The sequence below is a fragment of the Apis cerana genome, linkage group LG15, assembly GCF_029169275.1.
Source record: "Apis cerana isolate GH-2021 linkage group LG15, AcerK_1.0, whole genome shotgun sequence".
NCBI classification, from domain to species: domain Eukaryota; kingdom Metazoa; phylum Arthropoda; class Insecta; order Hymenoptera; family Apidae; genus Apis; species Apis cerana.
The window spans coordinates 4,105,715-4,119,183 of NC_083866.1; the positions used below are offsets into that span (position 1 = coordinate 4,105,715).

General features: G+C 26.1%; 3 protein-coding genes across 6 annotated transcripts; 2 read left to right on the top strand and 1 right to left on the bottom strand.

Moving 5' to 3' along the window:
• Nucleotides 1–209: 209 nt before the first annotated feature.
• LOC107997999 (poly [ADP-ribose] polymerase tankyrase) lies at nt 210–11,016 on the bottom strand. 4 transcript variants are annotated; one of them, XM_062085663.1, is made up of 13 exons: nt 10,802–10,940; nt 7,789–8,104; nt 7,266–7,468; nt 6,863–7,188; nt 6,523–6,776; nt 6,108–6,441; nt 5,877–6,007; nt 5,573–5,801; nt 5,072–5,457; nt 4,541–4,993; nt 3,924–4,450; nt 3,428–3,777; nt 210–3,328 (listed from the first exon to the last, which is right to left on the bottom strand). In XM_062085663.1, exons 2-13 carry the CDS (start codon nt 7,979–7,981, stop codon nt 3,088–3,090), a joined length of 3,627 nt encoding a protein of 1,208 aa, XP_061941647.1. In that variant the 5' UTR covers nt 7,982–8,104; nt 10,802–10,940; the 3' UTR covers nt 210–3,087. The 4 variants fall into 4 exon arrangements, with proteins under 4 accessions (XP_061941647.1, XP_061941646.1, XP_028522570.1 ...); XM_062085662.1 differs by having other exon boundaries at nt 3,924–4,993; nt 10,883–11,016; XM_028666769.2 differs by having other exon boundaries at nt 3,924–4,993.
• LOC107998001 (uncharacterized) lies at nt 8,380–10,790 on the top strand. The gene is given in 9 exon segments (XM_017056988.3): nt 8,380–8,518; nt 8,595–8,892; nt 8,950–9,103; nt 9,180–9,322; nt 9,401–9,594; nt 9,745–10,135; nt 10,208–10,432; nt 10,502–10,531; nt 10,534–10,790. Coding segments are annotated over 9 exon segments (1,644 nt in total). The 5' UTR covers nt 8,380–8,428; the 3' UTR covers nt 10,653–10,790.
• Nucleotides 11,017–11,341: 325 nt separating the features above from the next.
• Nucleotides 11,342–13,467, top strand: LOC107998000 (gastrula zinc finger protein xFG20-1-like). The gene is made up of 5 exons (XM_028666770.2): nt 11,342–11,482; nt 11,551–11,708; nt 11,798–11,940; nt 12,015–12,772; nt 12,832–13,467. Exons 1-5 carry the CDS (start codon nt 11,388–11,390, stop codon nt 13,211–13,213), a joined length of 1,536 nt encoding a protein of 511 aa, XP_028522571.1. The 5' UTR covers nt 11,342–11,387; the 3' UTR covers nt 13,214–13,467.
• Nucleotides 13,468–13,469: the final 2 nt, after the last annotated feature.

Consider the following 13,469-nt stretch of genomic DNA (forward strand, 5'->3'; position numbering starts at 1 on the left):
AAATATATTCAAAGTATCTTTCGAAACTATAGAGATATAATCTAAATCTAAAAATCATGAATCACAAAATAAGCTAAGATTTTGTTTGATTACATTGTACAATTTGTTTTTTTTTCACAAAAACGTAATTTACATTATTTGTCATAAGAATAAGAAGGGTTTAAAAATAAACATAATTAATAAGGGTTTAAAAATAAATATAAACATAATTAAAAACATAGTATTACCTTATATTCTTGATAAAATAAAAGCGTCTATGACGTATAACTTATTAAAAAATGTATACGAATTATTTAATAATCAAAATAAAATTATTTTTTTTCATTGCAATATATATAAACATAAATATAAATGAGCTCTTTTGGTAATACGACACTCAGCTACAGTGTAAAATTTTTGTCAATATAAAACTTTCTATTATTCTGTAGCTTGCTTCGTTAAATTTGTTGTCACAAGTGACAACATTAGAAATGAAAATTTGATACATTTAAAATGTCTATACAAAAAAAAAATTTAATTTGATATTTTTCTCTCAATTATTTTCTTTATGATTTACGTTTATTTAAACGTAAATATATATATTTTTTAAATTTAAAATAAGAAATAAAGTGAAAACGAAGAAAAGAAAATATAAAATCGATGTAACAGTAAAACATGTAACATTTTTTTCTTTCTTAGAATCAGTCTATCTTTTTACAGTCAAAGCATAATAATTAAATACGCTCATTGACTGTCGAATACAGTAAATACAAGAACAAAATTACTTCATATGTTAGTTTACAATACTTGATTACTTCATGTCTTCGTGTAAGATCGCAGAATTAACAAATGTTGATTTGTTGCATCAGTTTCTTGAGCACTTTTTATCGAACACATATTCAATATATATACCCATAAATAAAACCGTCACCTAAATAATTATTAAGAGTGTGTCCGGATACCGTAAAAAACATCTATTTTCTTGTACTTCACATTTTAAATTTGTATATTTTTTTTTTCTTTTTTATTATAAAATATTTTCATATTTAACACAAACATAAAAATAATATCAATCGAAGCAAGATTTTTTTTATTACCTAAAGAGATCAATTTAGCAATAAATAATAATAAAAATGCTTTTTTATTTATTAGAATATTAAATTCATTTTTTTCTTTTATATATTATATATAAAATATATAAAATCATGATATATTGATTAATTTATTTAATCAATATATATTGGTATTAATAATATTGACATTAAAATATTTCGATTTTATTTTTAATTTTAATGTTTATACGATCATAGACGTACAAGAAAAGAGTGGTTTCGTTGTGTATTTTAAGAAATGAAAATATATACTTGCTATAAAAATTGAACAAAAAAATATAACATATATTATTCATCACCTGAGAAAGAAAATCCAAACTTATAGGTAAAGAAATAATAAAAACGCGAATATCATCGATGTGTATCGTGGAAAAGAAAAAAATGTACGTACAATAAAATATATATTTATATACAGTATTCGAAATTATTATGAGCTTATAGGAACCCTGTTGATAATGTCGATAACACGAATGAATTTATTCTATGTCCGAAATATCAACCGAATATATAAAATACTCGCATACATATTATATATATACATGTTAAAGGTAAAGTCCACAATTCAATTTAAAGTGAAAATTTGAATTGAATTTTATGCGATGAAACGAAGATTTCTGTGCGATTTGAATACTAAATATAATACCATTCGTTGTATTAATTATTTTAATTAATCTATCGTGAACGGAGTCATCTGTAATTCGATTCAATTAATTCGTCTTGATATTAGAAAGATATTTCTTCACATACACACATAACTTCATCAATAAATTGACTCCATTCTATAAATTGTGCTCATAATTATATTATTCTGAAAACTTATTTTTATATATATATATATATATATATATATATATATATATATATATATATATATATATATATAACGTATTTTACTTATTTACAAATTAAATATTTGTTCACAGACTTTACCTATAACGCATGTAATTGAAATAATTGCTTTAACCAGCATAATTATTTACTTCAAAATTGACAGAGATATAGAAATATTATATCTTTTTTTTTCATTAAACTTATATGATTTTTTTAAAGATATTTTATATCACACTGGAATCAACTGACAAATAGATGTGATAATTAAAACATTGTTCCGTATGTAACATTATAAACATACGTTCATCGACACATAAATTTACATAAAAAATCATGCTGGTCTTCGACATATTCTAATTCATACTGATATATGTACACTGCAGTCAATATACATCAATAATCAGGCATGTATATGATTGCATGGTCGAATTAGACCAGTATATTATCACAAAATAAATGCTAAAAATTAAATATCCTATCAATTGTCTTCTTTTTTTTTCAATATTAAATGAATAGATTCGATATATATATGTAGCTTAGTCAATAAATAAGTTATCTTTCCCCATTTTTTTTTAAAGAGATATGGAATTGTTACTAGCTATTGACAATTATTTTTAATATAAATATTAACTTAATTGTACATTATATAAGCATAAAATATAATGTAACAAATATATCGAAATTTGAGATATATGCTATAAAATTCTTGATAAAAAATTATTCCTAATGTGTTTTTATCATTTGTTCGATTTTTATGTTTTCTCGAAAAAGAAAGATATGATCACATGAAAATCATGTATATTAATATGAAGATCATCTTTATGCAAAATGAAATCGGATGCAAATTTTTTAAAGAAACGAAACTAAATTTAAATATTTTCTCGTAAAAATAAATAAATAAATAAATAAATTCACTTTTTTTTAAAGGAAATAATTTACTTATTGACTAGTCCACGTATATCATTGAAATTCACCTATCACTGTATTATAGATTCATTCGAATTATTTTCTCTATTTCACTTAAAGAAGATAAAAAATGGAAGAATTGATTCCAAAATGAAATCATAATTTGTTTTAACCAGATTCAAGATAGAGTGTTACACGTTCGAGGTCTTTGGCAGCAACAAAGACTTCGTAATCTTGCCGCTGGGCTAGACTCTTCTGATCACCGTTCTTCGACACTTTCGTTTCCACCATTTTCTTGTTGAGGTCTTGCTATTTGGTATGTGATAAGATATTCGGGATATGCTTGTTCACCTCTATATACAACATATTCGGGGAAAGCTAAACCACCTTGAGATGGTCTACCCATTACGCTATGATGTCCAGGTGGTGCATGAGCCATTTTCATTGCAGAGAATTGCAGAAATGACTTTCCCAATGTGACACGACAGAGTAATAAATGTCTATAAATATTATATAATAAAAATTTAAAGAATAATAATCAAAATTAAATAGTTCAGAAATAATAAAAATTGTTACTTGTTTTTATATAAACAACTGACCTGTGACAGATATAACAACTTCGATCTTTATGAGCAGGACAACCAGTACCACCACATATTCCATATACATATTGATTACTTTTGCTACTATGTTCAGCAAAATAAATTCCAGCGCCAAACATACCGCCAATATACGCATGTCGTTCATCGAAACCTTTTTGAACGATGGCATTAATAAATGGACTACCATGAAATAACATTCTCTCATTTGCTTGTGGTAAACTTGATCCAGGAGTAGTTCTAGATCCAGTACTTGGAGAAGAAGGTGCTGCTGCACCAACTTCTTCAGCTACTTCTTGTCTTCTATGCGCATAACGTTCCCATAATTTACGATTTTGCACTTTTTGTATCTATTTAAAAAAAAATCATAAGCTGATTATTAATTATTACTATTATATTATTATTATATTATTATTATTAATTTTACATTTAATAAAATATAACAATATTATATAGATTATAAATAAACAATATTATAATTTAATTTAAAACGTACCCTAACTATATTATATCGAGAAAATATACCACCAGAATGACCATTATCCCTATGTTGTCTAATTGTACTTTGCATTTCTTCTTCTACAGCTAAAAATTCTTTATCCTCTGCTAATAAGTCTACCAACAATGTTCCTGGCGTAATGGTCGGTTGCCAAGGAGTACCAGCAGTCGTGTTTAGAAGTTTTTCCATGCCTTTGATTAATTTGTGTCTATAACCATATGCAGACACTCCAACTTGTTTTAAATCTTCGTGACCCATCTCTGCTAATATATCTAATGTAATTTGTTCACGTTCGAATAATTCTAATAAATGTTCTAAACTGAGACTCTGAAGGAAACCAGACACAGTTGTAATATTTGAATTATCTTTAGAATCTTTGGAATCCCTTTCGGAACATATTTCTGATGGTGGCATTGGACTTAAACAAGAAGATGGTCTTGCAAGTGGTACACACAAAGTCATAGCTGTACCAGAAGGCATAATTACGGTTTCTTGAGTAAGTGATGGTGGTGGTGTAACTGGAACTAATAATAAACAATTTTCAATAATAAAATATAAAATATATATAAATATAAAAATATAATATATAATTGTAATTATTAAAATATATTTACCCGCAACGATACTGGGCGGCCTACTGTTAATGGTATTATTACCATTATTATTTAAATTAATGGCAACTCCAACGCCATTATTACCAGATGGTATCGATGGTACTACTTGTTGTGAAGCCATAGCATCTTGCAATAAGCATCTTACATCATCAGCACTAGCAAGATCTAAAGGAGTTTGTCCTTCTTGATTTTTTGAAAAAGGATCTGCACCATGAGCCAAAAGAAGGGCACATAACTGCGTCCTGCCTTTCTGAGCTGCTTCATGAAGTGGTGTAAAGCCCCATTTGTCAGTAGCGTTTACTACAGTATTATATTTAATAAGTAATGCAGCTATATCTAAATGACCATAACTTGAAGCATTATGCAATGGAATCAATCCTCCTTTATCTTGAGCATTTACGTCTGCTCCACGTTCAAGCAAAAATTCGGCTACTTCCAAATTATTATATCCCGCTATTAAAATATAAGCAAATTAAATTGTATATAAACTAATACCAAAAGAGAGATGAAGAATTTAAAAATGAAACTTACCAGCTAAGTGTAATGGAGTACTATTACGACCTTGTGCATCTCTGCAATTAATATTATCTTGTGTAACAAGTCGTTGCACTCTCGCTAAATTTCCTTTTTTTGCTGCATCTAAAAGTGCACTATTCCCTCGTAGTAAGTCGGCTACATCTTGATCACCATCTCTTACCAAATCTAAAGGTGTTGCACCATCTCTATTTTTTTTAGTCGCATCTGCTCCGTGTCTTAATAATAAGCGAACTATTTCGTATTTTCCTTTAGCAGCAGCTTCGTGAAGTGGAGTAAATTTCCATAAATCCGCAACATTCACTGATGCACCATGTTTTACTAACAATTCCGTTACTTCGTAATGACCATAAGAGCAGGCATTGTGTAAAGGAACAAGTCCACTAAATATATGAAATTAAAAATTTGTTTTAATTATCATAATTTTTGAATTTTTATAAATAATATTTATAATTAAATTATAATTAATTTTTATAAATTATACAATAAACTGCTAACCCTTTATCTTTGGCGTGTACATCTGCTCCATGTGCCAATAAATATTCGACTACGGGCACTCTATTAAATCCCGCTGCAAAATGCAGCGGTGTGGAGTGTCGACCATCTAAATCACGACAATTAACAGCCAATGGATTCGTACGTAAAATTCTTTCTACTGCTGCTAAATCACCAGATTTACTTGCTTCTAACAATTGCGCTTCCGCATCGTCTGTCCCACTTGGTGGGTCTATAAAACAAAAATAAGAACAGAAACATTCTTTGGTTGAAAAGTCTTTGTATCTAAAATGAATTAGTTTCGAACCTTGTAATATTTTAAGGACATTTTCTGCAGCTACTTGTGCTGCAGTATAGCCCTGAAGTGATACTATAGATGGATCAACATTGTATGATAACAATATTCTGCAAGCTTGCACATTGTCTTCTCTAACACACCTGTTTATGCAACAATATTTTTAAGTAAGGAAATTACATTTTTTTTCATAAAATAAAAAAATAAAAAACTTTAAAGACAAGACTAGACAATTCACGGTACCTGTGTAGTGCAGTTTGCCCTAATCCATCTAAAGCATTGACTTTTGCATTATGTCTAAGTAGCACATCCATTGCATCATAATGAGAATGATCAGTAGCAACATGAAGAGGTGTAAGAAAGTCTTTATTTTTCTCATTTAAGGCAGCATTTTTCCTAATTAAAGATTCTATTACTTGTTTTCTCTTGGGATAAGGAGATGCAACGGCACAGTGCAGTGGTGTATCCCTAGTATAAGGGTGTTTAAAGTTTACAACTTCTGGGGACAGGTACTTTTTTAATTTAGTAAGATCTGCCTGCCTGCAGGCATCCAAGAGGCAGTGTCCCTTGTATTCGTCTACAATTAAAGTGTATCTAACAAAATCATGTTCTGTGTGTTTTTCTAGAAGAATAGTCTTAATATACATAGAAAACATACATGCCAATCTTTCTTGTAATTCCAATGTCGGGGCTACATCAATGGCGCTTTTACTATGGCAGTTTAATTGAGTCGGATCGGCACCTTCACTTAAAAGTAATGAGCACACCTCGACTCTGGATTTGCTAGCAGCTTCATGTAATGGAGTAAATGCCCATAAATCACTGGCATTAACTGCTGCACCGTGTTTAAGAAGTGCTTCAGTTACTTCAAAGTGACCATATGAACAAGCATTGTGAAGTGGAACAAGACCTCTATAACATCATTATTGTAAATCAATTATTTTACATCAACTTTTAATAATTATCATAGAACATATATTATAACTACAAGAATTTACCCTTTATCTTTTGCATGTACATCTGCACCATTTTGTAATAAAATCTGCACTAATCTAGATCTATTGTATCCAGCAGCTAAATGCAATGGAGTAGATCTTCTGCCATCACTTGCATGACAATTTACATTCAAAGGATTTAAAAGTTGTAAAAGGCGTTCTTCATTTCCAGATCTTGCTGCTTCTAATAATTCATCTTTTTTATATTCTCCTGTTAATACTGGTTTGGTTGCAGGATCTGCCAATTCTAATGCTGTTTTTCCTTCTGTATTTCTTATATTAGCATCTGCTCCATGTTGTAGCAGAGCAATACAAACATCTATTTTACCCTAAAATAATTAAAATATAAAATTTAATAAAATTATTATAAAAAAATAAGAAATAATAAATCAGATAAAAAAAATACTTTAATTGCAGCTTCATGTAAAGGAGTGTAATTCCAATTATCTCTAGTGTTAGGATTAGCTCCTGCTTCTAAGAGAAGTCTTACAACATCAGAATGTCCAAAAGAACAAGCATTATGTAAGGGATGTAAACCTCCATCATCACGTGCTTGAATAGATGCTCCAGCAGAAAGCAGAAATTCTACTACATCTATCCTACCATAACCTGTGTATTAAAAATAGAAAATGAGTACCTAAATAAATTTTAAAATGCTATGAGAAATATAATATCTATTATAATAATTATATCATATTAAAAAATATATTTCAGTTTGTTATAAATGTAATTAAATTCAAAAAATTATTATTTGAATTATAAAATGACAACATTGAAAACTAAGTGTTTAAATTGTTTTGCATTCATGACGTGAGAATAAAATCCTATATTTTCAATCGTAGATGATAAAACAAGGAAAATATCAAGTTATTTATTTAATTTTGTCAATGCAGAAGAAAAAAAAAAGCTGATGCAAAAATTATTCTTACCAGCTGCAAAATGCAGGGGGGTGGACTTGCGTCCGGCAGTGTCTCGAGCATTGACCGTCTTCGGTGTAACCAACGCCTTCACCCTCGTAAGGTCTCCAGTTTTACATGCTTCAAATAATTCCCTCAAAGGATCAGTGTTTCCAGATCCCGACAGGGAATCGGCATTTGTCAACGTCGATCTACGTCCTGCCATTTTACACCGCCATTTTCACGCCACTGTCCGACAGATACACTTCACTGACTCATAGTGTTGAAAGCTTTCACGACGACATCGAGATGAGTTGCTATGGTACAATCCAGTGGCGCCGCCTTATACCTAGAAATGTTCATTTTTTAAAAATTCGTTGAAGTAATTCTATTAGTACTAAGATATAGAGCTATCAGTGTAAACAATACTTCTTATTATAACTACTTAATAGACTTTCTCTTGTTATATATTTGAGATTTATTATATTTATATGTATTCATATATATATATATATATATATATATTCTTACATATACAATTATGAACTTGTACTTTGTATACAAATATTTTTTTCCTAATATCCTTTAGGAGAACTTGTCTAATTCATAAAGATAACAGTAGAATTATTGTATATAGAGTTACAAAATAATTTAATTAAAAAAATAAAAAAGTATGGAGATTAATGAATCTTTTTATAAAAATGTATTTTTACTTATGCAAGTTGTACCTGCATCTTATGAATGTAAAAAAAGCTTTAATAAGGTATTATAATTAAAATTAAATTTATTTATGATATATAATTAGTATTTATATTTTTAATGTAATAAAGTTTTTGTAGGAAATGTTTAATAAACCAAATACTTTAGGTTTTATTCATATTTCTCATTATTTGTTATCTATACATGATGCAATACGCTTTCAAAAAATGGTCATATGGCCACTTTTAAATAAAATGGATGAAAAAAAATATCGTATAGAAATAACAGAATATTTAAAAATTTTAGCAACTGAAAATCCAGATATAAATTTTCCACCAATAATTATGTCTCATTTATTACAAGCAGGAGGAAGAAAAATTTTAATTCTTATGTGGAAAATATCAGAGATTAGCTTAAGAGCTTATATTATTAATAAATGTAAAAAAAATGAGTAGTATAATATTTTATTATATATTACTAATTAATTTTTTATAGGTCAAATACAATTGTTACGAGCTCCTAATATTGGTGATAATAAATACATAACTCAAACATATTTTAATATAATAAATACGAAAAGGAATAATACTATTTCTAAATTTCATGAAAATATAAAATTAAATTTAAAATTCTTTGAATATTATATGCAGTAAAACATATTTTTATTTAATATTTCAAAAATTATACATATAAATGTGTTTTTATATAAAAAATAAACTTTTTAGATGTAAATCTACTGATTTAGCAAAAGTTCAAACTGCTATCTTTGAAGTAAAAGAAAATATAGAAAAATTAATGTCTATATTTTCTGTTAATCCATTAATAGCAAAGCGATTAACAAATCTTGATGATGCAGAAATTATAAATTGTTTGTATTTAATAATTTATATTAATGGATAATCAATTTAAAAATTAAATTATAATATATCTGAATTTAAATTTGCAGTATGGAAAAAAAGTATTGATCAAAATATTAAATTTTTAAAGCAAAAAAATATGAAACTACAAAAATTAAAAATTCTTAGTAATACATTATATGATTTAATTTTAAATTTACGTTATTTTAAATTCTTTGATGGAAAAAATCTTCCAAAAATAAATAATGGAATACTTTCACTATGTTTAAATAATAATATTCAGGTAAAAAATATAATTAGACTACTATTTAATATTAAAAATTATATAAATAATATATATAATATATATATTATTTATATAAATATATATAAATAATATATATATTATTTTTATAAATATATATAAATAATTCATAATATATTTTATTTAAAGAGTAATAATAATGAATTATATACAAATGGATGCTTAGTATTTCATGTTCTATTATCAATTATTGATCAAGTATTAAAACAACTACAATATTATTTACAAGAAAATAAATTATCAGACATATCACATTGGAATCCAAAAATAATTGAATATTGTGAAACAATTAAGTGCATGGAAAAAACATTTCAAAATCTTATAACAGAAATTTCTGATAGCTTAAGTGATATCAAATATAATTTACAAGAGAAAAATATAAACTATACATTAGATAAAGATTTCTTATCCTTTATAAATCTAAAAACAATTTTAACTTCACCAAAATTTAATATTTTTACTGATAACTATATGAATGATGAGGAAATATCAAAAAAGATATTAGTCTCTCCAATAAAAGGTATTATTTTTTATAAAATAAACAATATTCATAAATAAAATCTATAATTCTTATAAAAAATTCATTTTTCAGAGAAATATAAACATTTATTTAAAAGATATAAATGTAATTCTTTTGATTCATTTAAAAAATCAAGATATCAATTTAATGATAATAAAGAAAATACTACAACAAATTACAAATCTCCTCAAAGACAATTATCAATTTATAGAAGAAATTCTCCTAATAAAATGAAAATTTCCCCAAAATATTCTAGATTATTTTCTATCAATGATTTAAGAAGACATTATTTTAAAGGTTTATATATATTTACAAAAAAAGCAATTAATGTGTTAGTAATTAAGCATAAATATTTTGTCTTTTTAGATAAAAATGCTACATCTACTCCGAATAGAAAAAACAATACCAAAGAATTTTAATATTTAAACTACAAGTGGTGAATATAGATGTTGCAATAAAAGAAGTTTTTAATAATTTTTCTTGCAAAATTGAAGATGTATTAGATTTTTTGTTTTAATTTAATTTAATAATTCAAGGTTAGAAAAATGCAATGCAATACAATTAAGAAAAAGTAGACATGAAAATAATTGGAAAGAATGTATTTAATATATAAAATATGTACATGTTAAATTAAATTCTATTTTTACAATAATTTGTTTTTCTTACATGTTTTTTCAATCGGTTTTCAATTCAATTCAGTTAATAATAATCCTAATTTTTAATACTACATAGAATAATTATATGTACTTATTTGAAAGATACAGAAGAATCAAATCAAGAATTGCAAGTATTATTTGTTTTTACTCAATTTATGTAGAAATTACATATCAATCCATTTTTGTAAATTTCTTTTTTCAGATATGCGTAACCTTGTTCCAAAATGCAATATAATAAATGTTAAGAGAGATCAGCATAAAAAGATAACCAATCGATGCATATAAACTATGACAAGCAGCATGGGAAAAACGTGATTGGTTAAATTTCATTCATCCAACTAATCTGTAGCCGTTTACATTGTGTAATATAATTATTATTATTACTATCTCTTTTTAAATGCAATTGGTTTCTATTTATTAAATAATATTTATTTCTTATTATTTTTGTAAATTTTTGGTTTTCAAATATTATTTACAATATCTGTATAAAATTCTCAAATCTTAGGTTATATGTACAATTTTGTTTTTATTTATTGAGTTTATTATTTTTTTTATGAAAAATTATATTTGTTTAAAAGAAATTTTTTACCAATAAAATGTTAACCTGTGAAGCACATGGTTGTCTTTCAAATGAAAATACAAAAATTGACGGGAAAGATATTTTATTATTCCGTTTTCCCGAAGAAATAGAGTGAGTATTTATGTGTTTATGATTATTTTATTAGTTATATATTTATGATTTTATATTTATGTTTACAGTCAAAGAAATGAATGGTTAAAGAATTGTCAATTGATTGAAAATATTGAAAGTAATAAGCTAATTTATCTTTGTGAATTGCATTTTGACAAAACAAGTTTTAATGATTTAAAAGAGCTGGTTTCTAATGCTGTTCCAACTATTTTTGATAAAGTAGATGGTATGTGTAATAATAATTAGATTTTTCAATTTTTTCAATATATATATATATATATATATATATTAATGAAAATATATTCTTTATCATAGATGACCAAAAAAAACGTAAAATTGAAAATGGATCTGAAACTGAGTCACCTAAAACTCCACCGTCAAAACAAAAAAAATTAGATAATGATTCGCAAAGTTTAGTAACTCCACCACAAAGCCCTTGTATTCAATTAATAGAAAATGTAAGTAATTTTATTTTTCTTTTAAATTCTATATATATTACTTAACAACTTAATAAAGAAATATGATGTTACAGATTGATAAAATAAATGAGCAAGATAAAATAGATATATCTTCTGATAAAATATCATTAAATGGATCTGCTCATATAAAACCTGAATTATACCCAAAAACAAAAATAGGAAAAAAATCATATTGTTTAACAATACAAATAGATAAAATATATGGGAAACCATGTCCAAGATCAAAAAAACTTAAAGTGTTGGCACAACTAATAAAAGGAAGTCAACAGTTTTCAGAAAATATGAATAATATGAGTCAAAGAGATCAATCTCTAAAAAAATTTAATAGAAAGGCAATTTGTGCAAAGGGTGGATGTAAATTAAAAAAATCTATTTATGATTCAAAACCAGCTTTTCAATGTGAACACTGTGATAAATATTATATAATGAAAAAGAATGATAATCAAGAAGAGAAAAATATTTGTACTATATGTCATAAAACTTTTTCATCTTCACAATCTTTATATCTTCATACTAAAACTCATTTTATATGTGATATGTGTCAAACTGAATGTAGTTCACAAGTAACTTATGATAAGCATATAAGATTACATGTTAGCACAGATCCATTGTATCCTTATAAATGTCATACATGTACAGAAACATTTGAACTCAAGGAAGATGTTAGACAGCATTATTTAATTGTCCATCCTACAATAAAATTACAGAATACAATCTTACAAGTAACTGCTCCATCTTTAACACAACAAATGCAACAGGATTATCGTTGTGTCAGTTGTAACATTACTTTTAGAAATGAACAAGCCTACAGGTAATTTTTATGAAAATTAAAATGTTTTTTTTAATTGTAATCTAAAAATATTTTTACAGGAATCATATAAGTTCCCATAAAAAGAAAGAAGGATTAAGATGTAGTATTGGAGATAGTACTAACAATATATTTCCAGTACCTAATCCATTAACTGGTAGTCAAATAGGTATTCTTCGAGCTGTAAAGTTCAGTTGTAGAGTATGTTCTATGGAATTTGATAATGTTGGTGAAGTAGATAAACATACTAGAACTCATTTGGAAGAAGATAGTGAAGAAGAACACAAATGCAATATTTGTAAAAAATTATTTAAAACAAGCATACAACTCAATGAACATTTAAAATATCATTTATCCCGTGCACACTCTTGTCCTGTATGTTCTAAAGCTTTTATTAATAGAACTACTTTAAAAATACATTTAAAAACACACGGTGAATCGTAGATTATAATTAATTTAGTAAAATAATGTTTATGCAAATATAATTCTTTGATTCCCGGCTGTGTCAAATTGAATATTATAATATTCATGTATTTTCACGCTTATAGCGACATTATTTAATCGGTAAGGTTCCTATACGCGGAAACCATTGTATAACGTGTACAAATTTGTTTAATTTTATTGGCATTTGTAGCCAATGACGAGGCAGAGAAAAATTATGTATGTTTAGATAAAATTATTAAATTCTTAAATAATTACT

Coding starts and splice junctions, on each gene's coding strand:
- LOC107998000 (XM_028666770.2), top strand. CDS start 11,388: ATGTTAACCTGTGAAGCACATGGTTGTCTTTCAAATGAAAATACAAAA. Junction 11,483..11,550: donor CGTTTTCCCGAAGAAATAGA/GTGAGTATTTAT, acceptor TTATGTTTACAG/TCAAAGAAATGAATGGTTAA. Junction 12,773..12,831: donor AGAAATGAACAAGCCTACAG/GTAATTTTTATG, acceptor ATATTTTTACAG/GAATCATATAAGTTCCCATA.
- LOC107997999 (XM_062085662.1), bottom strand. CDS start 7,981: ATGGCAGGACGTAGATCGACGTTGACAAATGCCGATTCCCTGTCGGGA. Junction 6,777..6,862: donor GTACATGCAAAAGATAAAGG/GTAAATTCTTGT, acceptor ATGATGTTATAG/AGGTCTTGTTCCACTTCACA. Junction 4,994..5,071: donor TACTCCATTACACTTAGCTG/GTAAGTTTCATT, acceptor ATATTTTAATAG/CGGGATATAATAATTTGGAA.